Source organism: Phoenix dactylifera, chromosome 15, assembly GCF_009389715.1.
Source record: "Phoenix dactylifera cultivar Barhee BC4 chromosome 15, palm_55x_up_171113_PBpolish2nd_filt_p, whole genome shotgun sequence".
Classification (NCBI taxonomy): Eukaryota; Viridiplantae; Streptophyta; class Magnoliopsida; order Arecales; family Arecaceae; genus Phoenix; species Phoenix dactylifera.
Window position 1 is genome coordinate 7,299,676 of NC_052406.1, and position 25,363 is coordinate 7,325,038.

General features: G+C 35.0%; 2 protein-coding genes across 3 annotated transcripts; one reads left to right on the forward strand and one right to left on the reverse strand.

Annotated features, from left to right (window-relative positions):
* Positions 1–837: 837 nt before the first annotated feature.
* LOC103717760 (shikimate kinase 3, chloroplastic-like) lies at positions 838–5,555 on the reverse strand. The gene is made up of 10 exons (XM_008806254.4): positions 5,031–5,555; positions 3,606–3,646; positions 3,436–3,490; positions 3,259–3,331; positions 3,035–3,122; positions 2,699–2,781; positions 2,451–2,580; positions 1,975–2,053; positions 1,522–1,586; positions 838–1,363 (listed from the first exon to the last, which is right to left on the reverse strand). Exons 1-10 carry the CDS (start codon positions 5,248–5,250, stop codon positions 1,292–1,294), a joined length of 906 nt encoding a protein of 301 aa, XP_008804476.2. The 5' UTR covers positions 5,251–5,555; the 3' UTR covers positions 838–1,291.
* Positions 5,556–16,970: 11,415 nt separating this feature from the next.
* Positions 16,971–25,038, forward strand: LOC103717759 (programmed cell death protein 2-like). 2 transcript variants are annotated; one of them, XR_005515150.1, is made up of 8 exons: positions 16,971–17,160; positions 17,287–17,370; positions 17,490–17,587; positions 17,682–18,001; positions 18,248–18,482; positions 21,922–22,126; positions 24,350–24,486; positions 24,692–24,776. XR_005515150.1 is itself a non-coding variant. In XM_008806252.4 (7 exons), exons 1-7 carry the CDS (start codon positions 17,068–17,070, stop codon positions 24,776–24,778), a joined length of 1,122 nt encoding a protein of 373 aa, XP_008804474.1. In that variant the 5' UTR covers positions 16,973–17,067; the 3' UTR covers positions 24,779–25,038. The 2 variants fall into 2 exon arrangements, 1 of the variants encoding a protein (XP_008804474.1); XM_008806252.4 differs by lacking the exon at positions 24,350–24,486 and having other exon boundaries at positions 16,973–17,160; positions 24,692–25,038.
* Positions 25,039–25,363: the final 325 nt, after the last annotated feature.

Genomic DNA, 25,363 nt, shown 5'->3' on the forward strand with positions numbered 1-25,363 from the left:
ATGCCAACCAGTCTAGCTGGTGAAGTTAGAGTTGGCATCGAGGAAAAGCTGCTATGCCCTGAAAAAAGGGAAATGCTGCTATGAAAAAACAGATTGTATGGCAAAAAAACTACTGAATGAATCGCCTGTTTATTCCTTCTCCATAGCCATATCATGGAAGTCAGAACTTTCATGTTTTTTTCTTTTTCTTTTTCTATTTTCAGTGAAAGGGAGGTTTAGAAAACCAGCCATCTATTAGAAGGAACAGAGCTCTTTCCAAAGTTGTGTTCGATGCAAATTTTTTTTAAGAAGGAACTTGTCTAATGCAACCAAGCACTTACTGGTGATCTGTTTTCTTGGCTGCCGTTGCCCTGGACAAGAATTTGACATCCTTTAAAGCCTTACTGTTGCCCTAGCCTTGAATTTTTACATGAAAGGTTCACAGAAATTGAATCAATTTCTATGAATGGAATAATGCTTGCAGGTAGTGTTTATAAGAAGGGATTATAGAGTATCAGAAAATAGAATCTTTTGCACATTTTTTGCTCTATAAAGAAAAATATCTGCTGGATTATTAGTGATTTAAACAGAAAAATCAGTAAAACAAGACCTACGTGTTAGTTCTTAGGAGTAATGAACTAGGTGGATCACCCCTTTTTGATTAAGGATTGTTCTTGGATATTTTGATGGTTGATACTAATAATTGTTTTACATTGGCTGCATATAACAGGTGCATTAAGTGAAGAACCATATACTGAAAGCTTATCTATAACTTAATTTAAGCTTTTTCTTTTTGTCTTAGAGAATGAGAGGGAGACTCGTCTCCCAAGCTTAAATATTTGGGGATGCACCATTCCAAAATTTGAACCCATCGTCTTTTATTAAGCACAGAGATGCGACCATTGGGGTAAGTCCCAGTTCACTTGATTCATGACTTAAAAGAATGATAAGTTTAGTTTACCAGCAGCTAAAGAGCAAGATCATACCAAGGTCAGGATCTACAAAACAAAAGGAATTTAAGTTACACATCAAGAAAATGTTTCAGAATATGAAATTATGCTAACAATCATATAAAAAAAATGAACTTATACATGGTCAGTATGAGATGAATGCAAGCCTCCTGCATATGTTATTCCACATCACAATCACAAACATGCCAACTAAAGGGCCAATTAGGCCCTTTTGAAGCTGTTGAGCATTGTAACGCAAGTTTATTCATTTAAGTTGGTTGGGCCATGTAGGTACTACACTTGAATGAACAATCAGTGAAAAGGTAGAAGGCACACTACAAGAACCAGGGAATCTTAGGCCTTCATTCCTGAAGGTGTGAACTATTACTAACAACCGCATTCTCTATAAGAAAACATTCAATCTTCATTAGTGCCTGCCAAACAGAAAAGAGATGTTTAATTAGAAGAAAATTTATCAGTAATCCACTATTCTGGTTTAAAGAGCTTCCTAGGTCAATTCCACCAGTCAAACGGATGCAAAAACAAGATTCAAGTGGTAAAAAGGTTTAAACATCAGAGCACAATTGGGTACCTCAATAGCGATAGCAGTAGGTGTAAGTGCAGAAACATCACCATGACCCTGTTGAGCCGCTATATCTGCATAATTAGTAAAGGAAATATAGTTTGGTAAATTAAATCAAGGAGATCCAGAAAGTGACAAAATGAGCAACCAAGTTAACAGGTATTCTTTTTTGACTAAGCGCACATCCAAAGAGCTCCCTAGAATGCATGCATTTATAGCATAGTACATAAAGATCCAAATCATGAAAAGGCATGGAAGTGGAAAATTATTGGTCAACTTTGAGATGGGCATGTAATTGAGATAAAAGAAGAAAATTTTTCGAAAGGAGAGAAAGAAATCTAAGATGCATATAGAGCACCATTGTCAAACCTAACTGAAATTGAACTATATATCTCAATCATGACCTAAATGGGGAGAAGAAAAGAGAAGAAAACATGTAAACAGCACATTTTTTGAACGTACATTCAAGGGAAACTCTTGCATCGGCATTGGTGTAGGCCTTGCCCCTTTGTTCGGAGAGTGTAGTGAGTTTCACAAAAGCCTGCAGCAATGTATATTCAGGTATACATCCAACCATTGACAACAGGCAACATAAACCTAGTCCATGATCCTTTATAGTTGACTAGCAACCATTATGTGATAGCCAGTAAAACTTTTTGCAGGTTGGCTATGTGTCTCGACCACAATAACTGTGAATTTGAACTTCAAATACAGGATGTTCATAATTAATCAACCAAGAAGTTACTGTCTCCGTGACACTGGGAGCAAGTAATTGCAAGGCCTGAATGAAGCCTGCGAACTATATAAACATCATATGGGTCCTAGTCTCAAGGACTGGATGGTCTCTCCTTGGAACCATGATTATAACAAATAAGTTATATATGTGATTGTCCAACAAATAGTCTTTTTCCTCTCCCCTCAAATGACAGGTTGGCTACCTTTTTGTAGGGATCACCAGATCCTTGATGCAAAAGAGGGCGAGAATCAGTCCCTACAGCAGCAATCCGTCTCGCAAGAGCATCCAAAGGAACATCTAACCAAATGGTTATCCCTTGTTTCATATATTTCCTGATAACTCAAAAAAAGTAACACCCAATTTACATAGTTTCTTTTTTCAGAGCAATTTGGTTTAAATAGCTTCGGAGAAGGTAAGACAGACAGAATGTTAATCTATCAAGTCTACTACCAGTTGATTGGTCGAATCACAGCACCACCTCCCGTTGCAACAACTAAACGGTGCATTGAAGACAAGTCCCTTAGCACTTTACTCTGAGATACAAATAGAGAAAGAAAAGAATAAATTGCAAAACTTCTTGTTCCCATTATAGAGGTAAACGAACATATTGACAACAAACATTAACCCATACATTTGTGTCAGCTATTCCATAGTGAAGGTGGCAGAATAATTTATCATCTAGCAATTACAAAATTATCCTATACGAGATTCAAGCTAAAAGAACAAAGATCGGGATTTTGAACCTTAATCCACAGTTCAGTCATTGTAATTTCCAAAATGCCCTACCTCGTTATCTCTGAAAAAAGCCTCACTATGCTCCTTAAATATCTGAGCAATGGAAGCTATGCCAACAGCCTGCTCAACCAATTTGTCACTGCAACACCAACAAAAAGGATAATTATATCCCATAAAAAAACAAACAACATAAAGCTAAGCTCTAAAAGATTTATCTGAGCGAAGTGCTCCAAGGCAAAACTATTCTTTTATGCTATCACGATTACAATACTAACCTGTCAAAAAAAGAATAACCTAACACTTCTGATAATATCTTTCCCACTGTAGTCTTCCCAGATCCCATCATTCCTGCATAAAACCAAATAGCCAACCTTTATAATAACGCATACAACAATCATGAGTGTTACAATGACAACCATTTCTTGCTCAATCGATGGGAAAAAGAAACTGACCAACTAGATATATGCACCGTCCATTCAAGTACGGAAGAACATCTTCCGACTTTCTCTGCAATTATAGTGGCATCGAATCAGATGATGGTGTGACAGAAACAATGCAACAACATATCTTTCCCCCAGCTATGAAAAGTTTACTGCCATTCATCTAGAGAATGATTTTGTACCTTTAGTATGAGGGCTTCATCAACTGAGTTATTAAAGTTATCTGACCCCACATGCCATTAAAATACAAAGAGAAATTAGTTTAGCTTAGAAAAGGATATTCTAATAGATATTATCAACAAAACCATCACCATGTACCATGAGAAATATTTCAGCTAAAGGAAATTCAAGTGCAATAATATGATCTAATCCAGAAGAAGAAGCAGCTAACTCGCAGAAAAATTTAATTCACCAAAATACATCAATCATACTAGTGATCTTATGTCAATTGAAGTGACTAAGAATAAGAATAGCAATAAGATCGTATCAAGCATTGGTTTATCGGAGCGGCCTGTTAAAGGAAAAGACCAACATGTGTAAGACACGGGGATGCAGAAAGTTCCATACTCTGGTAGGAAGCTGGAGTAAATCTGATATGTCTATTAGTTGAAATGAACTATATGTGCAACTCAGTTCATATGTAAAAGATAACAGGATAATAATCTCAAGTAGGATAAACAGATAATGGAAATCTGTGGGTTGACATGTTGAAAAGAATTGGCTTCCTTAGAAATAATGTAATGAAAATTTAATGAGTAGAGCAGTCTCATCACTGCCCGCAAGCTTAATACTTAGACTAGCTGATCACAGCAATTTCATTTTTTTTTTTTTTTTGAAGAAACATGGATGATAAATAGATCACTAGGAGATCCCCTTTTTCATTCTAGGACGCAGCTCAAGGATGTAGCAGTAAGGTTGGAACTTGCAAATGGTCAACTAATTATTCATATAACAGGGAGATTTAGAAGCATGTTTACACTATGATCCATATCCACTCATCAGGCGTGCCAAATAACCATCACAACTGGTCACTGCCCCCATGGTCACATATACCAAAAGCATGACAAAAAACCAACACAACTGTTCAAGATAATCTAACAGAACTATTTGTGCACAGCTAACATATGCAAAATTATGGTGCTTTGCCCAAGAGAATCTTATGTAACTATTTACAAACAGCTAACATAAACGAAATAAGGTGAACCATCTTTCTTGCAAGAAAGCGGGACATAGAGAGACCCACAGGGTTGAACATTTCTTCTAAATTCTTCGAATCCGTTTCTCGATAAACTTAAAAAAATCCTATCTGTTCAATTGCTATTTAGAATAGAAATGATACGCACAATGTTCTCACAATATTTACCTCTAATTAAAAAGCCTCCAGCTTATATATAACAGCAAGAAACATTCAAAGCTAGGAGTTTGGACGAAGTCAGAGCATAGCTAAATCCAAATATCCCAGACCAAGCATCAAAAAAGCTTCCTTTATTTTATTCACACACTCCAAACCTTACCAAAACATGGAATTTCACGCAAGAATCAAATATCCCGATGCATATTATTCAAAACAATAGTAAAAAAAGGAAGCTACTTTTTCAAGAAATTACCTCCGGATTTCTTATAAGAAGAAGAAATCTTCAACTCCAGGTGCCTGGATCCAACCGCAGTTCGACTCCACCGCGAATCTCCCAATTTAAGCGTCTTAACCCTCCTCTCATCGGAGAATCCACTCGGAATCCTAAAGAAACCGCCTGTTTTCCTCCCAGTCCTCTCAGAACCGATCCAAGGAGACGACTGCAAGCTTAAAGCCGCGATCGCCTCCATCATTCAATCAATCCAAAAGAAACCAAAACCCAAGAGAAAGCGCTCTCTCCTTTTCTTCAGAAATCACCACGAAAGGCTCCGCCGCCGATCGGAGAGCCGGAGATCCGGCATGGCTTCGAGATTGGGGGAGACCCGGGGAATTGAAAATGGAAGCGTGTGGGTTATCTGAGGGATCCAGACGAGGCCTTTAACGGCGAATCTCTCAGAACGCTAGGGTTTGGGAAGCTCGCCAGCGACGGTGGCGCACGATAAGCGGCGGAGGGAGGCGCAGCGCAGCGAGCGAGGGGAGGGAGGCCTTGACGGAGGAGAGTCGGTAGCTATTTATAGTCCGCTCGTCGGGATCACGACACGTTCGAGTACTTGCATTTCGATATATTTACCAAATTACCTTTCTTTGCTTGGATTTTTTTTTCCTTAAGATATGATGGGATTTTTGAATAACAGACACCTCGTGTGTAAAATATTCATGAACATATTTTTTTGGATTTTGTTTACAAGAATACCCCCTTAAATATCGAATTTTGCATGAATACCCTTCCAAAAATAATATCTGCATGTATACCCTTATAAAACACTTATTTTACTATTTTGTTCTTTTTTTATTTCTAATTTTTGCATATGTACCCACGCTATCTAACATCGTTAAAAAATTAACGGTTTCAAATTAAAATAACTAAAATATCCTTAATGGATATATGTGCAAAAAAATATATTTATAAAGCGATCACAATGGAGACAAAAAAAGTAATTTCAAAATTATATTTTCTTTTTAATTAACATAAATATGGTTTTTATTTAGAAAAATCGTTATTAGGGGCATTTGTGTGAAAATAGTGTTTTATGAGGGTACAAAAATAAATATAAATTTAAGAGGGTATTCACGCAAATTTGAATTTTTAGATGAATATTCATGCAAAAAATTCTATTTTTTTATAGTTTTTATTTGTAAAATACTTCTTTGATTATCGAGGTTGCTATAAAATCTATTTTATATTGCAAAGAACTTTCAATTAGTATTCCACTATAATTTTTTTTTAATTATAACATGGTTTACATTACTCTATTAGTAAACGTGTTTGTAAGTAATATATCATATCTGTTTTATGGCATATGAAAAAAAATTAATACTTTGATCATTTGTATAAGAGATCTTGGCAATTATATTTTTTCAGATAATCATAATCCATTTTTTAAGATAATGAAGTGAAAGAAAATATTCATTGCTCAATAATAAAAAATAGCAAGTATTAATTAGAAGAAAATAGAAATATTGAAAATATTGTGAGATAGCTGGAAAGGGATAATGAGAGGCTGAAGAGAACGTTTGTTTCACCAATCATCTCCTAACTGGATATTTGGTATGCTCGTATAAAAATGATTTAATGAAATGAATGAAATGAGTTGCGATGTTTTATATATTAATTTAATAGATTTTAAGGGTGCATGTGCAAAAAGAATTTTAATCCGTTGGGCTGTCGACACATGGTTTACTATACTTTATTAGTATATATGTTTGTAAGTGATATATCATATCTATTTTACGACATATGAAAAAAAAATTAATAGTTTCATCATTGGTATAAGATAACTTGATAATTATATATTTTTCACATAATCATATTCTATTTTTTAAGATAATGAAGTGAAAGAAAATATTCATTGCTCAACAATAAAAAAAATAGCAAGTATTAATTAGAAGAAAACAGAAATATTGAAAATATTGTGAGATAACTGGATATTTGGTATGCTCGTATAAAAATAATTTTACGAAATGAATGAAATGAGATGCAATGTTTTATATATTAATTTGATAGATTTTAAGGGTGCATGTGAAAAAAAAATTTTGATCCACTGGGCCGCCGGCAGATGGTGATGAGGTTTGTAGCCAAGATTGAGGGCATTTTCGTCACAGAAAATCTGGGCGGTTCGGTGGAGAGGGGAGCAAAGGAGCACATCGGGTTTGGTGGGAAATGGCAGGACTGCTAAGAAAAAAGAGTTGTCGTCGGGTGCACGTATTCTAATGCACCCAACGAACACCCTGTTCTCACTGAGACGTAAGAATCGGAAAGTGGGGCCTAAGTTGTAAAGATGGGAAGAAAAGAAATTTTTTCCCCTCCTAAATATCGAATTTTATATAAATATTCTTTCTAAATTAATATTTACATATACATCCTCATAAAATACTTATTTTGCTATTCTATTTTTTTATTCTTGTTTTTCCATATGTACCCCGCCATCTAGCATCATTAAAAAATTAATAGTTTCAAATTAAAATAACTAAAATATTTTTATTGAGTAGATGTGCAAAAAGAAACATTTATAAGACAATCGTTATAGAAAAAAAAAATAATTTCAAAATTTTATTTTATTTTAATTAAAATAAATATAGTTGTTATTAACAGTGTTAGAAGAATCGTTATACTTATATTAGGGGCATTTGTTAAAAAACAATAGTTTATGAGGATATAGAAATAAATATAAATTTGAAGGAGTATTCAAGCAAATTTGATAGCGTTTTAAGGGAAATAAAATGATGACCTCGTCGAAGTTTACGCGCATCGATATAAATTCGTAGTCTCGGGACCAAGTGCCGCACACGTCACCAAGAACGAATGGACTCATTGGCACGTGAGTTGGCACGCTTACCAAATACGTGTATTTGTTAAAAAAAATGGTGAGGTTGGGATCAGAAATATGATGGGGAGGAGAGGCCGCTGCTCCATGATGCTCGTATATTGCTAGAGGAGTGTGTCTTCTATTAAGCCACGCATATATACATAGAGATAAATGGTGTTGTAGACTGTGTCGCCTCTTATGCAGCTCACTATTCTTTATCTGGGTGAGCCATAAGTCGGTGTCTGTGCTCTTATGTAGTTTTTTATTTTCTAATTTTTTTTGGCCATATTCACATCCGTCGGGCGCGAACAGCAATAAAATAATAATAAAAAAAAGGTGAAATTGGGCGTTGCAGGTGTACAATGAACCTAGTGACATCCAATGATGTGATAAGCCAAACTATCTTTATCCGATAATATGATGAAATCAATTCAAAATCCAATTTCACTATTTTGATTAAAAAAAAAACCCATCCCAACATCTAAGGAAACTATATTTCTTTCCCCATGATTAATCAACATAAGCCCCACCATCTAGTATAAGCTTATTTGACCAGGGTGGATGCGCCAACATAAAAATTAATTAAGAAGTTAATACGTAATTATATCTAACTTACATGTGGGCATAAAAAAATTGTATATCAATAAAACCTTTCTTGTTCTATTCACATGCTCTCTTTGTTTTTGTATCCTACATGCTTTATTTTTTCATAACATGCATTTCACATAAGCTATCAAATTCAAGATGCCAAGAAAATCTTGGCTCTTCTTGGTAGGGAACACCCAACTCTTTTCTCAAAAAATAGACAGCGAAGAAATTTGTGTAAAATAATTATCATAGTCATGGTTTGGATTGGATGCTTTTTATTTATTTTTGGAGGGAGTGTATATGTTAGCTTGGATTCATTAGGTGGGTTTGGAGAATTTAGTTAGGCTTTCGGTTTTCACATAAAGGGATGGGTGGGAACTCATTTTTGCTGAATTGATTATAGCCCTCCATCATCAATGTCGCCTTCTGTATTTTTGAGCCAAGTTCTTCCCTCAATGAAAAACTTACTTTTGGATATTAATGGTCCTTTTTAGACAACTAAAAGGTAAAAATAACTTAGACTCACCATGGAAATCACTTCCAATATTTTTGAGCCTAGTTTCTTTTATTGTGAAAACTTACTTTGATACGCTTCAGAATACTCTAAATAACCTCAGGTACCAATTTAAATGTAAATATCTTCGTATAAAACAAATCATGTTTGGGAATATGTGTGTGTACATATATAAAGAGAGAGAGAGAGAGAGTTGAATTGTACATTTTACATTAATTATTTAAAATGGAAGTTAATAATTTAAAATTAATGATAGACTATCGAAATTCGAGATCCTAAATTATTGAACATGATCAATATTATAAAAATATTTAAAACCATAGTTTATGTATTTTGATGGTCTCTAACATAATTACTAAGTAGGCAGAATACTATATTTTGCTATGATTTAATCATTAGAATCAAGTAAATTTGAATTTATCTATATTTTAGAATATGTAAAACAAGATTCATAAAGTGCATTTTTCAACTTATATATATCACCATCTAGTTTAGGATACCAGTGTAATTAATACCATTTATTTTTTTTACTATTTTGATGCATAGATTAAAAGTCATCAAAATATATGAATTCTAGTTTTTAGATATTTTTTAAAGCGTAGATCTTATTCAATCATGTTAATTTTAAATTTAGATAGTTTATGATTAATTTTAAAACCGCTAACCTTCTTACAAAGAGTCTGTGCAAATGTATTCTCCAACTTTACACGCAAACGCGAAGTGGGCCCGAACCTCAATGCAAATCTGGCTGAATCTAAGAACCGCACCAGGCCCGGCAGAATAAAGCTGAGGCAAATAATAATTTTTTTTTCTTTTGCATGAATATTTTTTAAATATTAAATTTTATATAAATATATTTTTAAAATTAATATTTATATATATATTTTTATAAAATTTTATTATTGTACACGGTTATTCCAACTGTGTTTAAAAAAATATATTTATATTAATTAAAAATAAAATAAAAATTTGAAATTATGTTATTATTTCTATTTTTTTTTTACTATCAGAATCGCGATTGCGATCCCACGGACGTTTGCCTGCGAGCATTCGCGATCGCGATCCCGCATATGATCGTGCCTATTTATTAGGAATATTTTAGTTATTTTAATTTGAAATCGTTAATTTTTTAACAGTATTAGATGGCATAGGTACATATGCAAAAATAAGAATAAAAAAAATTAGAATAACAAAATAAGTGTTTGAAGAAGGTATACATATAAATATTAATTTTTAAAAATATTCATGCAAAGTTTGATTTTTAGAAAGTACCTGAAAAAAAAATCATAGTAAAAAGCGTTACATCACATCCGTGACGTATGGAGTAGGTGTGGGCCGTGTGGCCAACGTTGGCGCGCTAAATTTTAGCTAATCTCCGGGTTTGGTCTGGTGCTCCTCTTCCTTGTTCCATTGACCTTCCAAATTTCCTTTATTTTCCACTCCCCACGGTTCCTCCAAACGCTCTCACGAGCAATGATTGGTCCGTGGTAGCTGGCCAATTGGTATAAAGACTGCTAGGATTCTCTTGGCTAGGATTCGCTAGATTACAGATAATCTATAAAAATTATTTATATAAAAAAATTATAAAGAAAAATAAATTTAATTATATTTGGTTGATTAAAAATTATTTTAAAAAAATAACATTAGAAAAATTACTATATTTAGTTAGAGATAATGTTTTGTAGAAATATTGTTAAATTTCCAACAATATCTTTAAGTAAATAATTTAAGTAATAACATTTATTTCTTACTCTATTTATTGGTCATTTATGACCCACTTACATAAAAATATATTAAAATATTTTAGATATGAAAATATATTTACACGAGCCAATATATATTTTAAATTAATTATACATATATGAAAATTATATATATATATATATTATAAATATATTTTAGCATGTTTTGTATAAAATAATTATATTAGTTATTAATAAATCTTATATTAAATTTATTGGTAATTTATTAAATAATTAGTTATTATTTATTCATAGTCAATATTTATTAATAAATATATTATTATATTAAATATTTTATTATTTATAAATATTATTCATAAATATATTAATATATCTATGATGTATTAGAATAATTAATATTAATTATATAATTAATATAATATAAGTGAGGGTATTTTCATGAAAATGTGATGCTCACTTAGTAATCCAATAGAGAAAAATAAATATCGCCCCTAGTGATATTTATTTTGTTTTTTTTAAAAAAAAAATAGAACCCACCATTTATTTTACCTTCTTTATCATTCACTTTTCGTACCATGATTTCACAGGAGCTCGATGGACTGTTAGTTAGCATTCCTACCTATGAACTTACCAAACAGAGGAAAACACCATTTCGCTCTACATCTCTCCCATAATTTCGGATCAAAGATGATCTGAATTGTGGTTGCCTCATTGATCTTATTCAGTTGCTTTTGTGGAATAATATAGAGATTATAGGTAGCCAAAAAAGTTATGTACTATTAATCTAGAGAAATATGTAAGGAAGAGTTTCAGGCAAGAGGGTAGGCAAGAAGACACAAAATTGGTTGTGCGTCCTTAATCCCTTGGGCTTTCATTAGTTGTCGACAAAAGAATATTATATTTGCCATCACAAATTTTTACCTAGAAACAGGTCAACAGTTGCAAACACAAAATTGGACCTAGGAGAAATAGGGGCAGGTTATGGTGAACATATTTCTATCATATGTGATGCAAAAGTTTTAGAATTCGGTCACTCCTGACCAAACTCAAGCCCTAATGTTTTATTTTCCGGATTCTTTTATTAAAGCCTTCGCACAGTATCTATTCTCATGAAATCTTTGATACTTTCTCAATGGATAAGAACTACATATCCTCGCATGGTGTCTAATGTTGTCAGGGTCCTTCATACCTATTTCATCTTCACTCTTCTCTTGAATAAAGTATGTGCATTGCGCATGCCAAATGCCAATAATATATAACATAAGTGAATTTACAAGTTGTGCATCAATAATTACTAGGATGTGAAGCTAATGAACCAACAAACACAAAAATGATCAATAAAAGCAAATGTTTAAAGATTTTCGTTTTTTGTTTTCCTCAGTAGCAGCACTAGTAGTAGCAGTAGCAACAGCAGCAAGATTCTCTTGCTCCTTAATGAGGGAGAATATAAGCATGTCATCTCATGCTTTGCCAGAGAAGCAGCTTGTGTTCTTCGGCTTTATGAAGTAGCTCATGATCTTCGTCATTGTCTCCAAAACAATTCATAGAGATTAGGCCATAGATTAATCCCCATCGTTTTCTTACTGCCTATAATAGCGTGAACCTGCCATGTGTAGGATGGGCTCCTAATTCAAATGAAACCACGATCGATCAAACCTAGCCTAACATGATCTAACTTGGCCCAAACCTATACCTAATTTGGATTGAAAAATATACAGGTGGGTTGGGCTCGGGTTCAAGTGATTGAGTTTAACTATCAACCTGGACCAATTAGAATTTGGATAGCTGAGTTTCACCATTTGGTTGAATTTGTGTTGACTTACGATCCAACTCAAATTGCCAAAGTTATAGGTCTACAACATTTAACCTGTCTCCAAATTTCAGCCGAAACTTTTTGAAGAGAAGAGATTTCAGCTGATGAAAATACAGAGTTTGGGTTTTCTGCGGTACAACTTTTGCACCACATGGTCCTATATCATTATGGATAGCCGTCATGTCATCCATCTCAGAGACGAATGGCTCTCATTTATCCCGTGAACTTGTTTACGCACTTTCCAGTGATGCACAACATGAGCAGAGATAAAGAAAAGCTGCCCATCTTCAAGATAGATGATGTGGCGGCAATCCATAATATTATAGTGCAAAAGTAGCAGTGTAGAGAACCCCATTCGTAAAATGTATCATGCCAAAGCATGGAAGCCTATAGGTTAAATTTTATCCTGGTTATAGTCAGCTCAAAAACATTTTTTTAAGTTTGGCCCATTTGTTATCTAAGATGTGCTTGTTGCCGATCTAAACCCTACTTTTATTCTTTAGCTTTAAAATATGTTGGAGCTTGTCTTATTTCCTAACTAAATGAGTTCCAAAAAATTTGTCATAAAAATCTATTACCATGCAGCCCTTTAAATTAGGAAACTTACTAAACTAGGCTTTCTTTGCATGAATGCACTATTGGATTGCACAATAACCATTTTGAAATATTAGCAGATTGATCAATAAAGAGGTTTAAAATACTTTGAGATCTACATTGGATGTGGTCCAACAATCAAAGTTGTGAAAGAAAATCGGCCATCCTTTCATACAAAAGATACAACTCGAACCCTACTAAAGTCAAGCTGGCTCAAAATAGAACAGCTTTCAACCTAAAACCAAGTTAAATTATCAAACCCAAAGTGATATACGCGGTGGACTTACGGTGTACGAGAATCTGTTACGGGGACGGATCCTTTGAAAACGACGATTGCGGTGACGACGATGATCACGTGGATGGCTGAGATGACGTTGTTGCTGATTCCCACGAAGGTCAGAGTCGTCGTCCACGTTTGCCGGGGCGAAGGTGGCCTTCTTTTGTTGCCTGGTTTCTCGTACCAGGAAGAATTCCCTCGAGTGATACTGCAAACTATTCCTGTGCTCCCACTCCCCAAACGCGGGCACTGATATCCGTCCATTGCCCTGCCAATTTAAATCACGACTGTCTGTTTTAGATTTCAGAAATTAGAGGCCATCCATCCAACGGTTCAGATTGTAGATGGTTATATAAAGATCTTGAGTTTATATAAAAATTGAAACTGAAAAAAATACATTAATGGTAAGTAAATAGCATATAATTTGTAAAAACATTTGGGGAACATAAGAAAAATAAAAGAAAAAAGAAAAATAATTTTATTTTTTATTTCTTTATTCATATTTGGTACTTCTTAGAAATTATATATATTTCATACATAGAAAATAATATACGCTGATATAGGATCTCATTAATAATGAAAAATATTATACGTCATACAGGTTGTTATGTGATTCCTAAAATCACTTTAACAAAATTATGCTAATGGAGAAAACTAATATAGGTTGACACAGAATCAAAATTATAAAAAATATTATGAGTGATGCAAGTTGTTACGTAATCCCTAAAATTATTTTAACATAATTTATAAAAAAAACTTTTGTTGATTGGATAAAAATTATAAAAAAATAATTGTAGATTGGTTAATATCCCATTAGACACACCTCTACTTTTCCTTGATACCAAGATCGGTCCTGTTTATCATAGTATTACTTAGACTTACAACATGGTCACATCTAGAGATGGATGGCTATCAACAATGATGCACCGTGGATAGTATATAACATCATCTTGTTTGATAGACGTGTATAACATTTATAGCATGCTCCATTATTTGATTCAAAAACTAATGGTGTCTTCTTTTTTTAAAATAATCAGTAAATAAACAAAAATATGGAGCTTTAAAAATTAAATTTGAAAAATGCACTTCTACAATTCTGTCAAGAAAAGAAAAATTGCTATAAAAGAAAAACGAAAAAATAACAAATCTTCTCAAGAATACTCCTCAACACTCCTTAGCGAATATTTTTTTATTTATTTAATGGGATATTGCTAACATATTATATAAACTGAAAAAAATAAAGGAAATGCGGTAGGAAAAACAGGAGGAACTTTGATCCGAAAGCCATAAGAAATAAAAAAAATGAGCCAGTGATTTAGGATAGAAGCTCACCTCTTTGTGATCTTCCATGATTTCCTATAATTTTTCCTCGGAGTTTTTTTTTTTTCTTTGGGAGAATAAGAATGACCGGGGTTCAGCAACGAAGGAGAAACGTTTGTAGAGGGAGATTGGAAGGGAACGCGAAGATAGAAGGAAGAGGTGGAGAGTACAAGGATTTAGTATTGGAAGGAAACATCACTGTATCTTAAGTCCGCGTAATTAATTGAATCTCTCACTGTATTTACTATTAAGCAAGGGAGAATAATTTCAAAGAGGCAAGGTATTAGAATTTAGATTAGGTACCCACAAAAGAGGCCAAAAAATTTACCTGCTCGCTAGATAATTTGAGAAAGAGTGTGGCTGTGGTCATTTAATCGTGGGTGTTTTAAAGGCATTTCCCCTTTTCTCTTTTGCCGTAATCTGTTGTTTTAAGACATTTCCAATTTCAAAATTCAGAGAAGAAAATTGAGATCTGCACCTTGGTTTTACTACCAATTTATGTTTAAGACATGTTAACTACTAACTTTTTCTTGTCCCTAGCTGCTGGTTTTTATTCCATTATACTTTTAGCCCATTGCCTGAATAGAAGTTTCCATGAAATCAATCATAAAGAAAGGTGGCAATTTACTCTATTCCATCAGGTATCCGATCCTACCCTACCCTAATGAGGCGGATTTTACCGAACCACAATGGATCTAGGGGACAGATTGGGGTAATGGTATAAATTTCCTCTCCAAGACAAAAAAAAGAGAGAAGAATTTTATATAAAAAAATTGATTTTTATAGCTTTACTCGATTGGATATGTCGAACATGCTCTGTCTAACTCTATCCGTCCTTCCTCGTCCTGAGGCTCTACTTGTCCTACCCTGCCTCAAAGCAAATACTGGACGGGTATAGATAATAGCATATCCGACCCATGCTTGACTCATTGCCATTCCTAATCTTAAGCAAGACAATGAAAAATAGTTAAGGATTGAACATAGAATAATAGTTACACTAAGGGAAGAAATCAATTTGCCTCTTGTGGGTGCACTCGGCATAATAATTAAATTTTAGTAATTGTTAGAAGAGACTTCCACTATGATCACATATCATCAATTGGATAATCTAGTCGAACATGAATACTTGATGTAGCATATTGAAAATATTAGATATATTTCCAAAACCTTTCCATACTTGACAAGTTGCATAGGCCATGTTGATCTATAAAATAGGCATATATTTATATATTTATGTATAAAAATTGGAAGTATTGCTGTATTTTTATAATATTTGTAGGTTTGCGCGAGTTCTATTCCTGATTAATATTATATAATCAAAGTGAAGGAACAGCTCAAAAATCGCCAGGTTAGAGGCCAGTACAAACAAGCCTTATGCTAGTTAAAAATCTCTTAACTTAGAACCTTACTTGATTAAACCTCTGACAGAAAGTCCTCAACTTAAGACCACCTCGGGCTCAAATCCCAAATCAAGTTGAATCAAGTTTGGTTGAATAGATTAGGTTAGGTCAAGTAGGTGGGTAATTGGGAATGTTTCTTCCCTTCTCACTTTACCTTCCCAAATCCTTTGGTCTCAACAGTATTCATGTTTCTGCATTTGCAGAGAAAGAAAGTGATTCAAGGTCTTAAATGATCCAATTCGCTAGGTTTGTAGAGAGTTACAAAGAAACATTTTTTTTTTCAACACCTTGGAGATGGATGCAGGCTGGAGGTAAATAGGAGTAGGCATATGAAGTTGGATGGAGCAATATGAGAAATAAACAAAAGTTGGTTAGAATTCAATTTCATTAATTGTAGTCATTAAAACTCATGACTCTGTATGAAACAATAATTTCAAATAAATGCTATGTAAAAGTTGCTTCTTCGGATGCACCCTAAAAAGGCATGTATATATCACTAAGTGCTATACTACTATGTATGTATTAAGTAGATAATATATGTATAGATTGTTGGAGTTTTTAACTTATAAAGATATTTAAATTTCAAAAAAATCAAGATTAATCTTATCCTCTATGTGTCCAGTATTTTAAAACTCTTCCTTTTTTAGTCCCATAATATGCGGAAGCAAGTCTTATTTTTTAAAATATTTTTTTTTAAAAAAATCTAAATTTGGCTTTATGGAATTGGGCTGGTGACCGGAATCTTACCCTCGCTACCCCCATCTCCCTGTGGTGTGCGCCTCATCTTCGTCGGATCCACAATTCGCTGACGTGTCGCAATCTGGTACACTGGACCGGAGGGTCGTGATACCGGGTTGAACCCTACCAAACTACTCGCCTCCCCTTAAACCCCTCGCCGCCCTCCTCTCTCTCTCTAATTTGGAGGCTTAGGACTTAAAAAGCTGGTATCTTTAATCTTTTCAAGTAAAGATTTCTGAGTTTTAGAAGGCCAAAAGATGGGGGAAATCATACTGGGCATGCCAGGGCCTTGGGCAGAGGACTGTCGTGAAAAAGCCGATCATTACACAACAAAGATTGGTGGATTGCCGGTAAGTAGAGCCAAATTTTGATGAATTTAGAGGAAGATTCCCTTGCACGCGTCGAAATTTTACAATCGGGTGCCAATTACGCTGCCAAGATCTGAGATATATCATCTGTTTTATTTTTCCCCTCAGGATTGGCCTACTCCAGATTTGGGTATTAAGGACGATCTTCTTCGGTGTAGTTTGTGCGGGAGGAGTCTTTGTCTGGTGGCACAGGCCAGTTCTTGTGTATTTTAAACCAAGCCATGTAAAAGCTATCCTTTTTTCGGGAAAAGTTTCAGTCTGGTGTGATTTATAGTGTTTTTTTTTTTTGCTTTTTCCGCGTCTCATTTCAGGTTTATGCTCCAATTTCGTCGCCAAAATTGAATCTTGAAGAGCGTGTGATCTATGTTCTTGGTTGCCCAATGCCGAAATGTGGGAGTGATCCTCGTAGGTTTGTTCCTAAAGGTTCAGCTCGATCCGTTTTTGGTTGCCATGAATTGTGGCTGTCATACTTTTAAAGTTTTGGGTGGAACAATCTTTTGCAGCTGGCGCGCTCTTCGAGTTCAGAAGTGTCATAGTGAGATGCAGCTGGATGGTAATGGGCAGGTAGCAAAGCCGTTGGAGGAAGATCCTGCTCCCATTTTGAGAACCAACAACTATTTGGAGGAGGACTCGTCAGTTACTGGTTCTGGACGAGAGGAAGATGAGAGTGACAGTGATATGGATCTGCAGGAGTTTGCACGGGCTCTTTCAGAAGCTTCTTCCCTGGCTTCTCAATCCAAGAAACAAAGCACTTCTAAACATTCCGGTTCTACTGTGAAAGCCATGGGAACTAAGCCTAGAGTAAATGATCTCAGTATGCCTGGTACATCTAGTTCTTTTCATTTACAATAACTGTGAAAATTTAGACTTTTTTGTGGCACAAAAAAAAAAACTAGACCTTTTTTCCCGGACCTTTCTTGCACCACAAAGACAAGTCTTAAAGCTGAACTTCAGGTTTTTGTTTGCCCTGCGTGGGTGAAGAAGTTGTTTGCAAAATTATGATGCATTTAGATTTTCAAACTGCACAAAGTTGTGGCAGTTGCATTTACTGTTGCTTTTATGATTGCAGTTGTGCCTTGCTTTTATATCTACTCCCAGAAGGAGCAATCCACTGGTGACAAAGATGCTATCTGTGCTAGCTACTCCTCACTTTCTATTAAAGAAAAGCAGAGCACTGCTACCGATACTGAAGATGAGGAAAAGTGGGAAGGAGAAACATATGAATATGATAGAGCTTTGGGTGCTGATAGGACTTATTTGAAGTTCAAGAAACAGTTGGATGCACATCCGGAGCAATGCTTCAGGTATTGTAATTTATGTGACTCTTGTTTATCAAATTTACTCGATCAAGTAAAATTCAATTAAAGACATTTGAGTTGAAAGATTTCGATCTTGAATTAACTCAAAAAGGGTAATAAGAGAGGCTGACAAAGGCGAGGAATTTGATGAGTTATGGAAAGTGTTGCAGAAAAATGATGGTGGTGTTGGCGTTTTCTATTTTCTCCTCAAGTTGCCTTTTGCTTTACTTCCATTCCGCATGTTTCATATTTGACAAGCATTCTGAGTTAGCTTATCACATCTTTATATGCACATGTGGCTTAAATAGCTTTGATGCAATTTCTTTTGCCAATATATTTCCTATTCAAGGATTCCAACAGTGGGACATACTGGTCTGTACCATACCGTACTGGCCAAGAACCAGTACCTGGCACCTCTTGGGATTGACTCATGGGCAAACCAGCATATACCAACCTTGTGCTAATTCGATCCTGCTCGGTACCAAGCTCAAATGTGTTTTTAGTTTGTACAACCCTTTTCTTTAGTTTTGCTACCAGCCAGTAGACATTGTTGGTTCGCTATGTACAGTAGTACATATTGTACCGACCAGTGAACGGCACAATATTATACCATGAGATCTAAATCCTTGATTTCAGTAAGATGCCACTGTATCCAGATTCTAAATGATGAGGTAGCCTGCATATTTTTTGGCATAAATTAGCATTGCATTTTTTTTTTCTCGCAGTTGCTTTTTGATGTCATCTATATTATATTAGCAGATACGTAAATTGTTTTTCTTGTTGCATTCAGTAAGGTTAGCAACTATTGCTTTTAAATCAATGTGCTGTTTCAAATCATAAGGTCAGCAATTAATATCATCTTAAATGGCACCTTTTGTCATTGGTAAACTTCCCTGTTGAAAGGTCAAGCATATACGTAACATGATTGATAATCTCTGTCCCATCTATATGGTCCAATTTGTATATCCTGCATTGTTGTTCCTATCAAGCATCATGTGCGCCTTCAATAAAAGCTATTTCAAAAACTTTTCTCACAGCTTCTGTCCAAGTGTTCTTAGGTCCTCGCTTTATTCTTCCATGCTATTCAACATAACTCTAGGCTACTCATGTTAGTGCCCTTTCTGGTCTTTGTTGCACATTCATGAATTATCAAAGTTGGCAGACCATCTATCATTCATGAGTCTATCTTCCAAACCCCCTCTATTCTAGCAATTCTTACTAGTTGCCATCTGGTTTAACCGCACAAACATGGTTGCAAAAAAGGTGGAGTATTGATACCAGGTAAGCAACTTGCTGTAAATGTAAGAGACCAAATGTGCAAACATTATACACACATGAAAATCATTTTCCAACATTTACAAAAACTGCTGCTCAAGCAACAATAAGCGTGGAAGGTGTCAGCTCACCAAGTTGGTAAAGTCCTCTGAGTACTACAAAACGGGTTCAAATCCTGCATGCAGCAAGGTTTGGGGTGTTAAGGGAAATTGGGAAAGAGTGACCCCCTACAAAAAAGAACACTAAGCATGGAACAAGAACCAACTGCTATGCTGCCAGAATGAGCCAAATGCTGCTAATATGATGTTATGTTAACACTCAGATCTGGATATTGTCTCCTTATGATAATTTCTGTAAAAAAAGAAAAAAAATAATGTAGAGGGGTTTTAATTTTGTCAAGATGTATACGAGTTTAGCTGTACTGCATTATAGCATGTATAAAGCCTATTGTAGCATCCATTCAGCAAACATATCCATGGGGTTGCTTTCATTCTGTCAAGGACCTGAAGATCTAGCAATTGTGATGCATGTGATATATTGTGCATTTAACATGTTGCATCCTTCGATCACCTAGAGGGGCCTTAGAAGGACATATGAACCAAAAAAATCAATTAAATAAAAGGATGTCTTGTTTTTTTTTAATAACTAAATATATACAGTCATGGGAACTAAATATGAAATAAGAATTAATTTATTTTGCATGTTTTTTGAATAATTAATTTACTACGTCATACAACTTAAATAGTTTTTCATATATAAATTTATTTTTACTGATAGATGCTCAAGTCAGTCAATTTTAACCTGATATTTGGATGTTAGGGGTTGCAGTGCAAGGGGTAATCATATTTAATTTGTTCAATATTGTCTTGTCATTTTAATTGAAGTAGATAGACATCTGCATGGCAGTTCGGGGGGAGTGGAAATACTATATTGCCCAAAACTAGATGATAGTGGGAGGACAACATCCACCTGTCTGCTTTTCCTTTTGATAATTAGTGTTAGTTGGCAGAAAATGAGGAGGCTGTGGCATTGTTGGCATATGGAATGAGAGAAAGTTGGATCATGTGTCCTTGCGTGGGTCACCACATATAACCATTGTCAGAGAGGGAAAGAATCATATACAACTGCTTTGAGGTTAAGTTTGAGTCAATATGAATTTGGATAGCTCGGCAACAATAGATCCAACCTTTCTCCTTGTAGAATAGAGATGTTAGGATGGAGCAAAGCTATTCTGCTTGGATCAGAAGGAGAATGTGGACTTGGTGTCAGATTGGATGGATTGAAGAGGATGTTGGAGGGAGTGGGTGCGAGACATGGCATTGGATCAGATGGGTGGAAGAGGAGGTGGGGTGGAGAGTGGGATAGAAAGAAGAGAAAGAAACAAACTATGTGGGAAAGAGAGGATCACAAAGAGTGAGTAGCAGAATTTATTTGCATGGTGAAGTATTTTTGCACATTTTTATTCGTGATTGAATACTTGTTTCTAAAGTTTACAAAACAATTTTTTTTAAGAAACACTCTACATGGGCAAAAATGACAGATCCAAGGTGCTCAACTCATGCTTTTCATGCTATATGCATACATATACACGTACATAAATACATGGATACATATGTACGTCCGCGCACACACTCGCATATATATATAATTGGTCTACTCTCCTTCTGAAAGGATTGAGGTCTCAATCCTATTAACCTATACAACAAAAACAAAAACCATTAAGAAACAAAAGATCATGTATTTTTGAGGCCTCTAGTCCATATCATGTGAGCATAAGAATGATAGTGTTAATAATATCAGTTTTCTAAACTATATGAAAAGACACATAAATTGAAATCTACACCACTGATCATGAGCTAGACATCATAAAACATGTGTAACCAAAATTCAACAAATTCGGATGCTTTTAGACCATAAATCATGCACAACATCATATCAAACCATTAAAGCAATATATTTTACATTTACTTGATGAGGCAAATAACCTCAAAAAAATGATTTTTGATTTCATATTAGTTTATGATGTTGATCAGAAGCAACAGTAAGAATCCTCCGTATAACATCTGCCCCATTGATTTTTGAGGATTGATCTTTTTTTTTTTGTATTTCTGTTTGATTGTCGTTGAAAATCTAAATGTTTTTTCTTGTCCTTTACTTCCCTATTCCATAGGTATTCATATGGTGGTAATCCACTTTTGGCTACAACTGACTTGGCTGAATGCGGCACCTGCAAGTTTTGTGGTTCATCACGAAATTATGAGATGCAGTTGATGCCTCCATTATTGTATTTTCTGCATGAAGCTGCTGAATGTTCATCAACTTATTCACCAGAGGGATGGAGCTGGATGACTCTTATCATATGCACCTGTTCCAAGGTAAGCACTTAATTTCTTTAATTATTTCCACAAATGGATAAAGTTTTGACCTGAAAAAAGCACATTCTGTTGATCACTTCCATACAAAGATAATTTATCTATAAGCTGGAAGTATTAAATGCCTGCACAAAAATTTTAACTAATGGTTTTCTCTTTACTTAAAGCTTAAACATATCAAATTTAACTCAAAAAATGGGAGGGAGTAGGCTTGTAAATTATTATTACAGCATTAATTATGATGATTACAAATTTTTCATCAAGTAATAATCTAATTTTGTTTTAAGAGAACCTTTAAATATTATGTTGTATTGTTGATAGCGTAGTTGATATGAGTAGTGAGAGAGTAGATTGCATGGTTCTGTTGATTGAGGACAGTCCGGTAGGATGGAAATAAGATCACCACCACTTTCATGTAGTGCATTCGAAAAATGGAAGCAATAGCATCAATGGCAGTACTGTTGGAAAGATAGCATTAAAATCCCAGTAAGCATAGGTAGAAACTATATTCAGGGGACTGGAGAACCGGAGGCCATGGATTTTGAAAGAAGATTTTAGGACATCAAGGTGGTAGTTTTGGGAATGGAGGCGGTAAAGGGGATAAGGCCTTGCAGCTATTTCTTTGTCTCACAATCTTCTTGGGGACCTTAAAAGAGAGTATGTGGGATGCACTTGACCTTTCTGATGATTCCATTAATGTGATTTCTATCACTCTCATTCTAAAGAATGGAGAACAGGATTTCTTAGAATATTAGCCATGCAAAAAACATTCTGCAGTAGCAGATAACTGAAGAGATTTCTAGAGAATTTCATCCTTCAAGCCTCACCTGTCATGCGTTTTTTAGTTTGAGTAAATGCCACTGCAAGAATGGAGTCACAACACTTGATATCTGGATTTAACAGAGTAGCTAATGGGGTGGAGAAATGGCAGTGTGGCATTTGGTGTGTTCTTTGATTCCAAGACAGCTCAACTTTGTAATCTTTCCTCTTTCATAAATTGAAAGATACTCTTAGTTCAATCTCTGTATGGAAACCATGGATGTGGACTGGTGCAGTTTCTTCAATCTTAAAGTAGAGGTGCTTAAATCTTAGAAAGGGAGGAAGGCAAGGGAGATAAAGGGATGAGAATGCCTTGCCAATTTTTCTAACCTTGTTCCATGCTTTGGGTCCACCCTCAACTCACTCAAGACCCTGTTTGTTTCTCAAACAATTTTCTTCTCGTTCTTTTCCTCACTGCTTTCCTTTTTGTTTGCCTCTGAGGCACTAAAAGGAAGGTCTCAATATTCTGAAAAAGAAATCATTTACAAAGTTCCGTAGCCTAACATTGAATCAGGCTCTCAGGGCAGTAGAAAAAAGATGAATGATATTGCTTGCAATGAAGATGAATAATATGGAAGCCCTATTAGATCGCGCCCTTTTGAATATTCTTTCTGTTCAGAGAGAGATTGACGGCTTGTACTGATTTGAAAGCTATACCTTTTGGGCCCTCTTATGAGGGGGGAAAGATAAGCCTTAAAGGATGGAACAACTGAAAAGACATGCCTGGGATGAAAATCTCTAATGAATAGCTGACTTCAGACCTTACATTTGGTTCACAACACACACCTTTAGGACCAAGCTATAGAATTTATTTGAAGGAACACATTCAAAAATGTTATCTGTTTCTTGCGTATCAACTGCCAGTCAGATGCAGGGTGCGTTGTTTTAAAAATATAAACTCTTGTGTGTTATTTTTTTTGAAATTCATAGGTATCATTTTTGGTGATTTATGTCATCCTATGCCTTTTTGATCCTAATATGAGTTACACAGATTGCACAATTTGGTTTTTAAAAAAACATAAGCAGTGTTGCCTGGGAAGTGTGAATTCCAAATCTCAGGCCTAGTAGACTAGAAAATATCAGCTGATCTTGCGTTACGAAGTTCATATTAAATATAGCATGTTCCTTAAACGAACTTAAGCAACTTGAGTTGTGTCATCTTTATATATTCAGGATAATGACAATGTGGTAAAAAATAATTTGTGCAAGTTTGAGTGAGATTACAAAGCAGGAGCAACCCCTTGGATAGCAAATTTTAAGCAAACTCCATACAGAGCCTTCGTCTTCCAGTAATCCTACTATATAACATAAATCCTCCATCGGGTCACCATAATCATTTGCAATTGTAATCTCATTGTTGTTGGTCCACTAGAGGGCTAACATTTGGATGACTTTTTCATGGACCAGGTTCTTAACCGTACTAGCTCTAACTACCTGATGATTAATTAATATATGCTCTTTTTTACGTGTGGGATGTGCTTGCTTCCTATTCTTCTGTCAGTTGAGGAAAGCACTGAAGGGGGAATAAAAACGACCCAATGTAGGTGAGATACAGAAAAATTATGTACAAGAAGATATCTGTAGTTTATGGCTACTGATTAATGTTAGTTAAATTTATCTTGTCATAAACTTACCGCCCCCCCCCCACCATCTCCCAAAATATCTACATTCTTTTCTTCAAACGTCAACATACTAGAATACTAATTTTATCAGGTTGGGCTTTATTTTCATCACTTTTTTTCATTGCAGAGCTGTTGTCCCTCATTCTGTGGGGACAAACGTGTCAGCTGCTGCTGGGGAGTGGCAGAGGAGGCCATCATCATCCAGGATGAGTAAGTTTCATGTGTAGTGCATCTTCAACTAGTACTACCCCAGTTGTAACTGTAAAATGGCGCGCCTTTGGTTTTAGTTATGAGGCCAGTGCCTTCAACGTCTGATCAAGAGATCAATGTTATTGAACATTTAGTGTTGCGGTCTAATGTATACTATGGTCTTTGCTCCTATAATGTCTTCAAATATGAAAATTGAGTTCTCTTGTAATGACAAACTATTCAAGTTAAAAATAACAAATTTTTGGTTTAATATTAAATGCTCCACCTCTAGTTTGTTCTATTATTTTTTCGTTTTGGCAAATTGTTTTTTCATCCTTCTGTTGGCAAATTTAACTGGAATAGTAACTAAGATGTCATTCCTTGATTGTGGGTTGTCCCCTTGGCACGGAAAGCTTTATATAAACCTAGTTGTGGATTAAATGTTTTTAGTTCCATCAGTGATACTGGCCTTTCCCCCTGGGTTGCATGGGAGGCGACATGCAACAAGCTAGTCCACATTTGTTTGGAGAACTTGAGTCTTTGATGGCTATCTTGTTAGTAGATCCCTAGACTGCAGCAAGCTAGACCACATTTAAACTCTTGAAGGTTG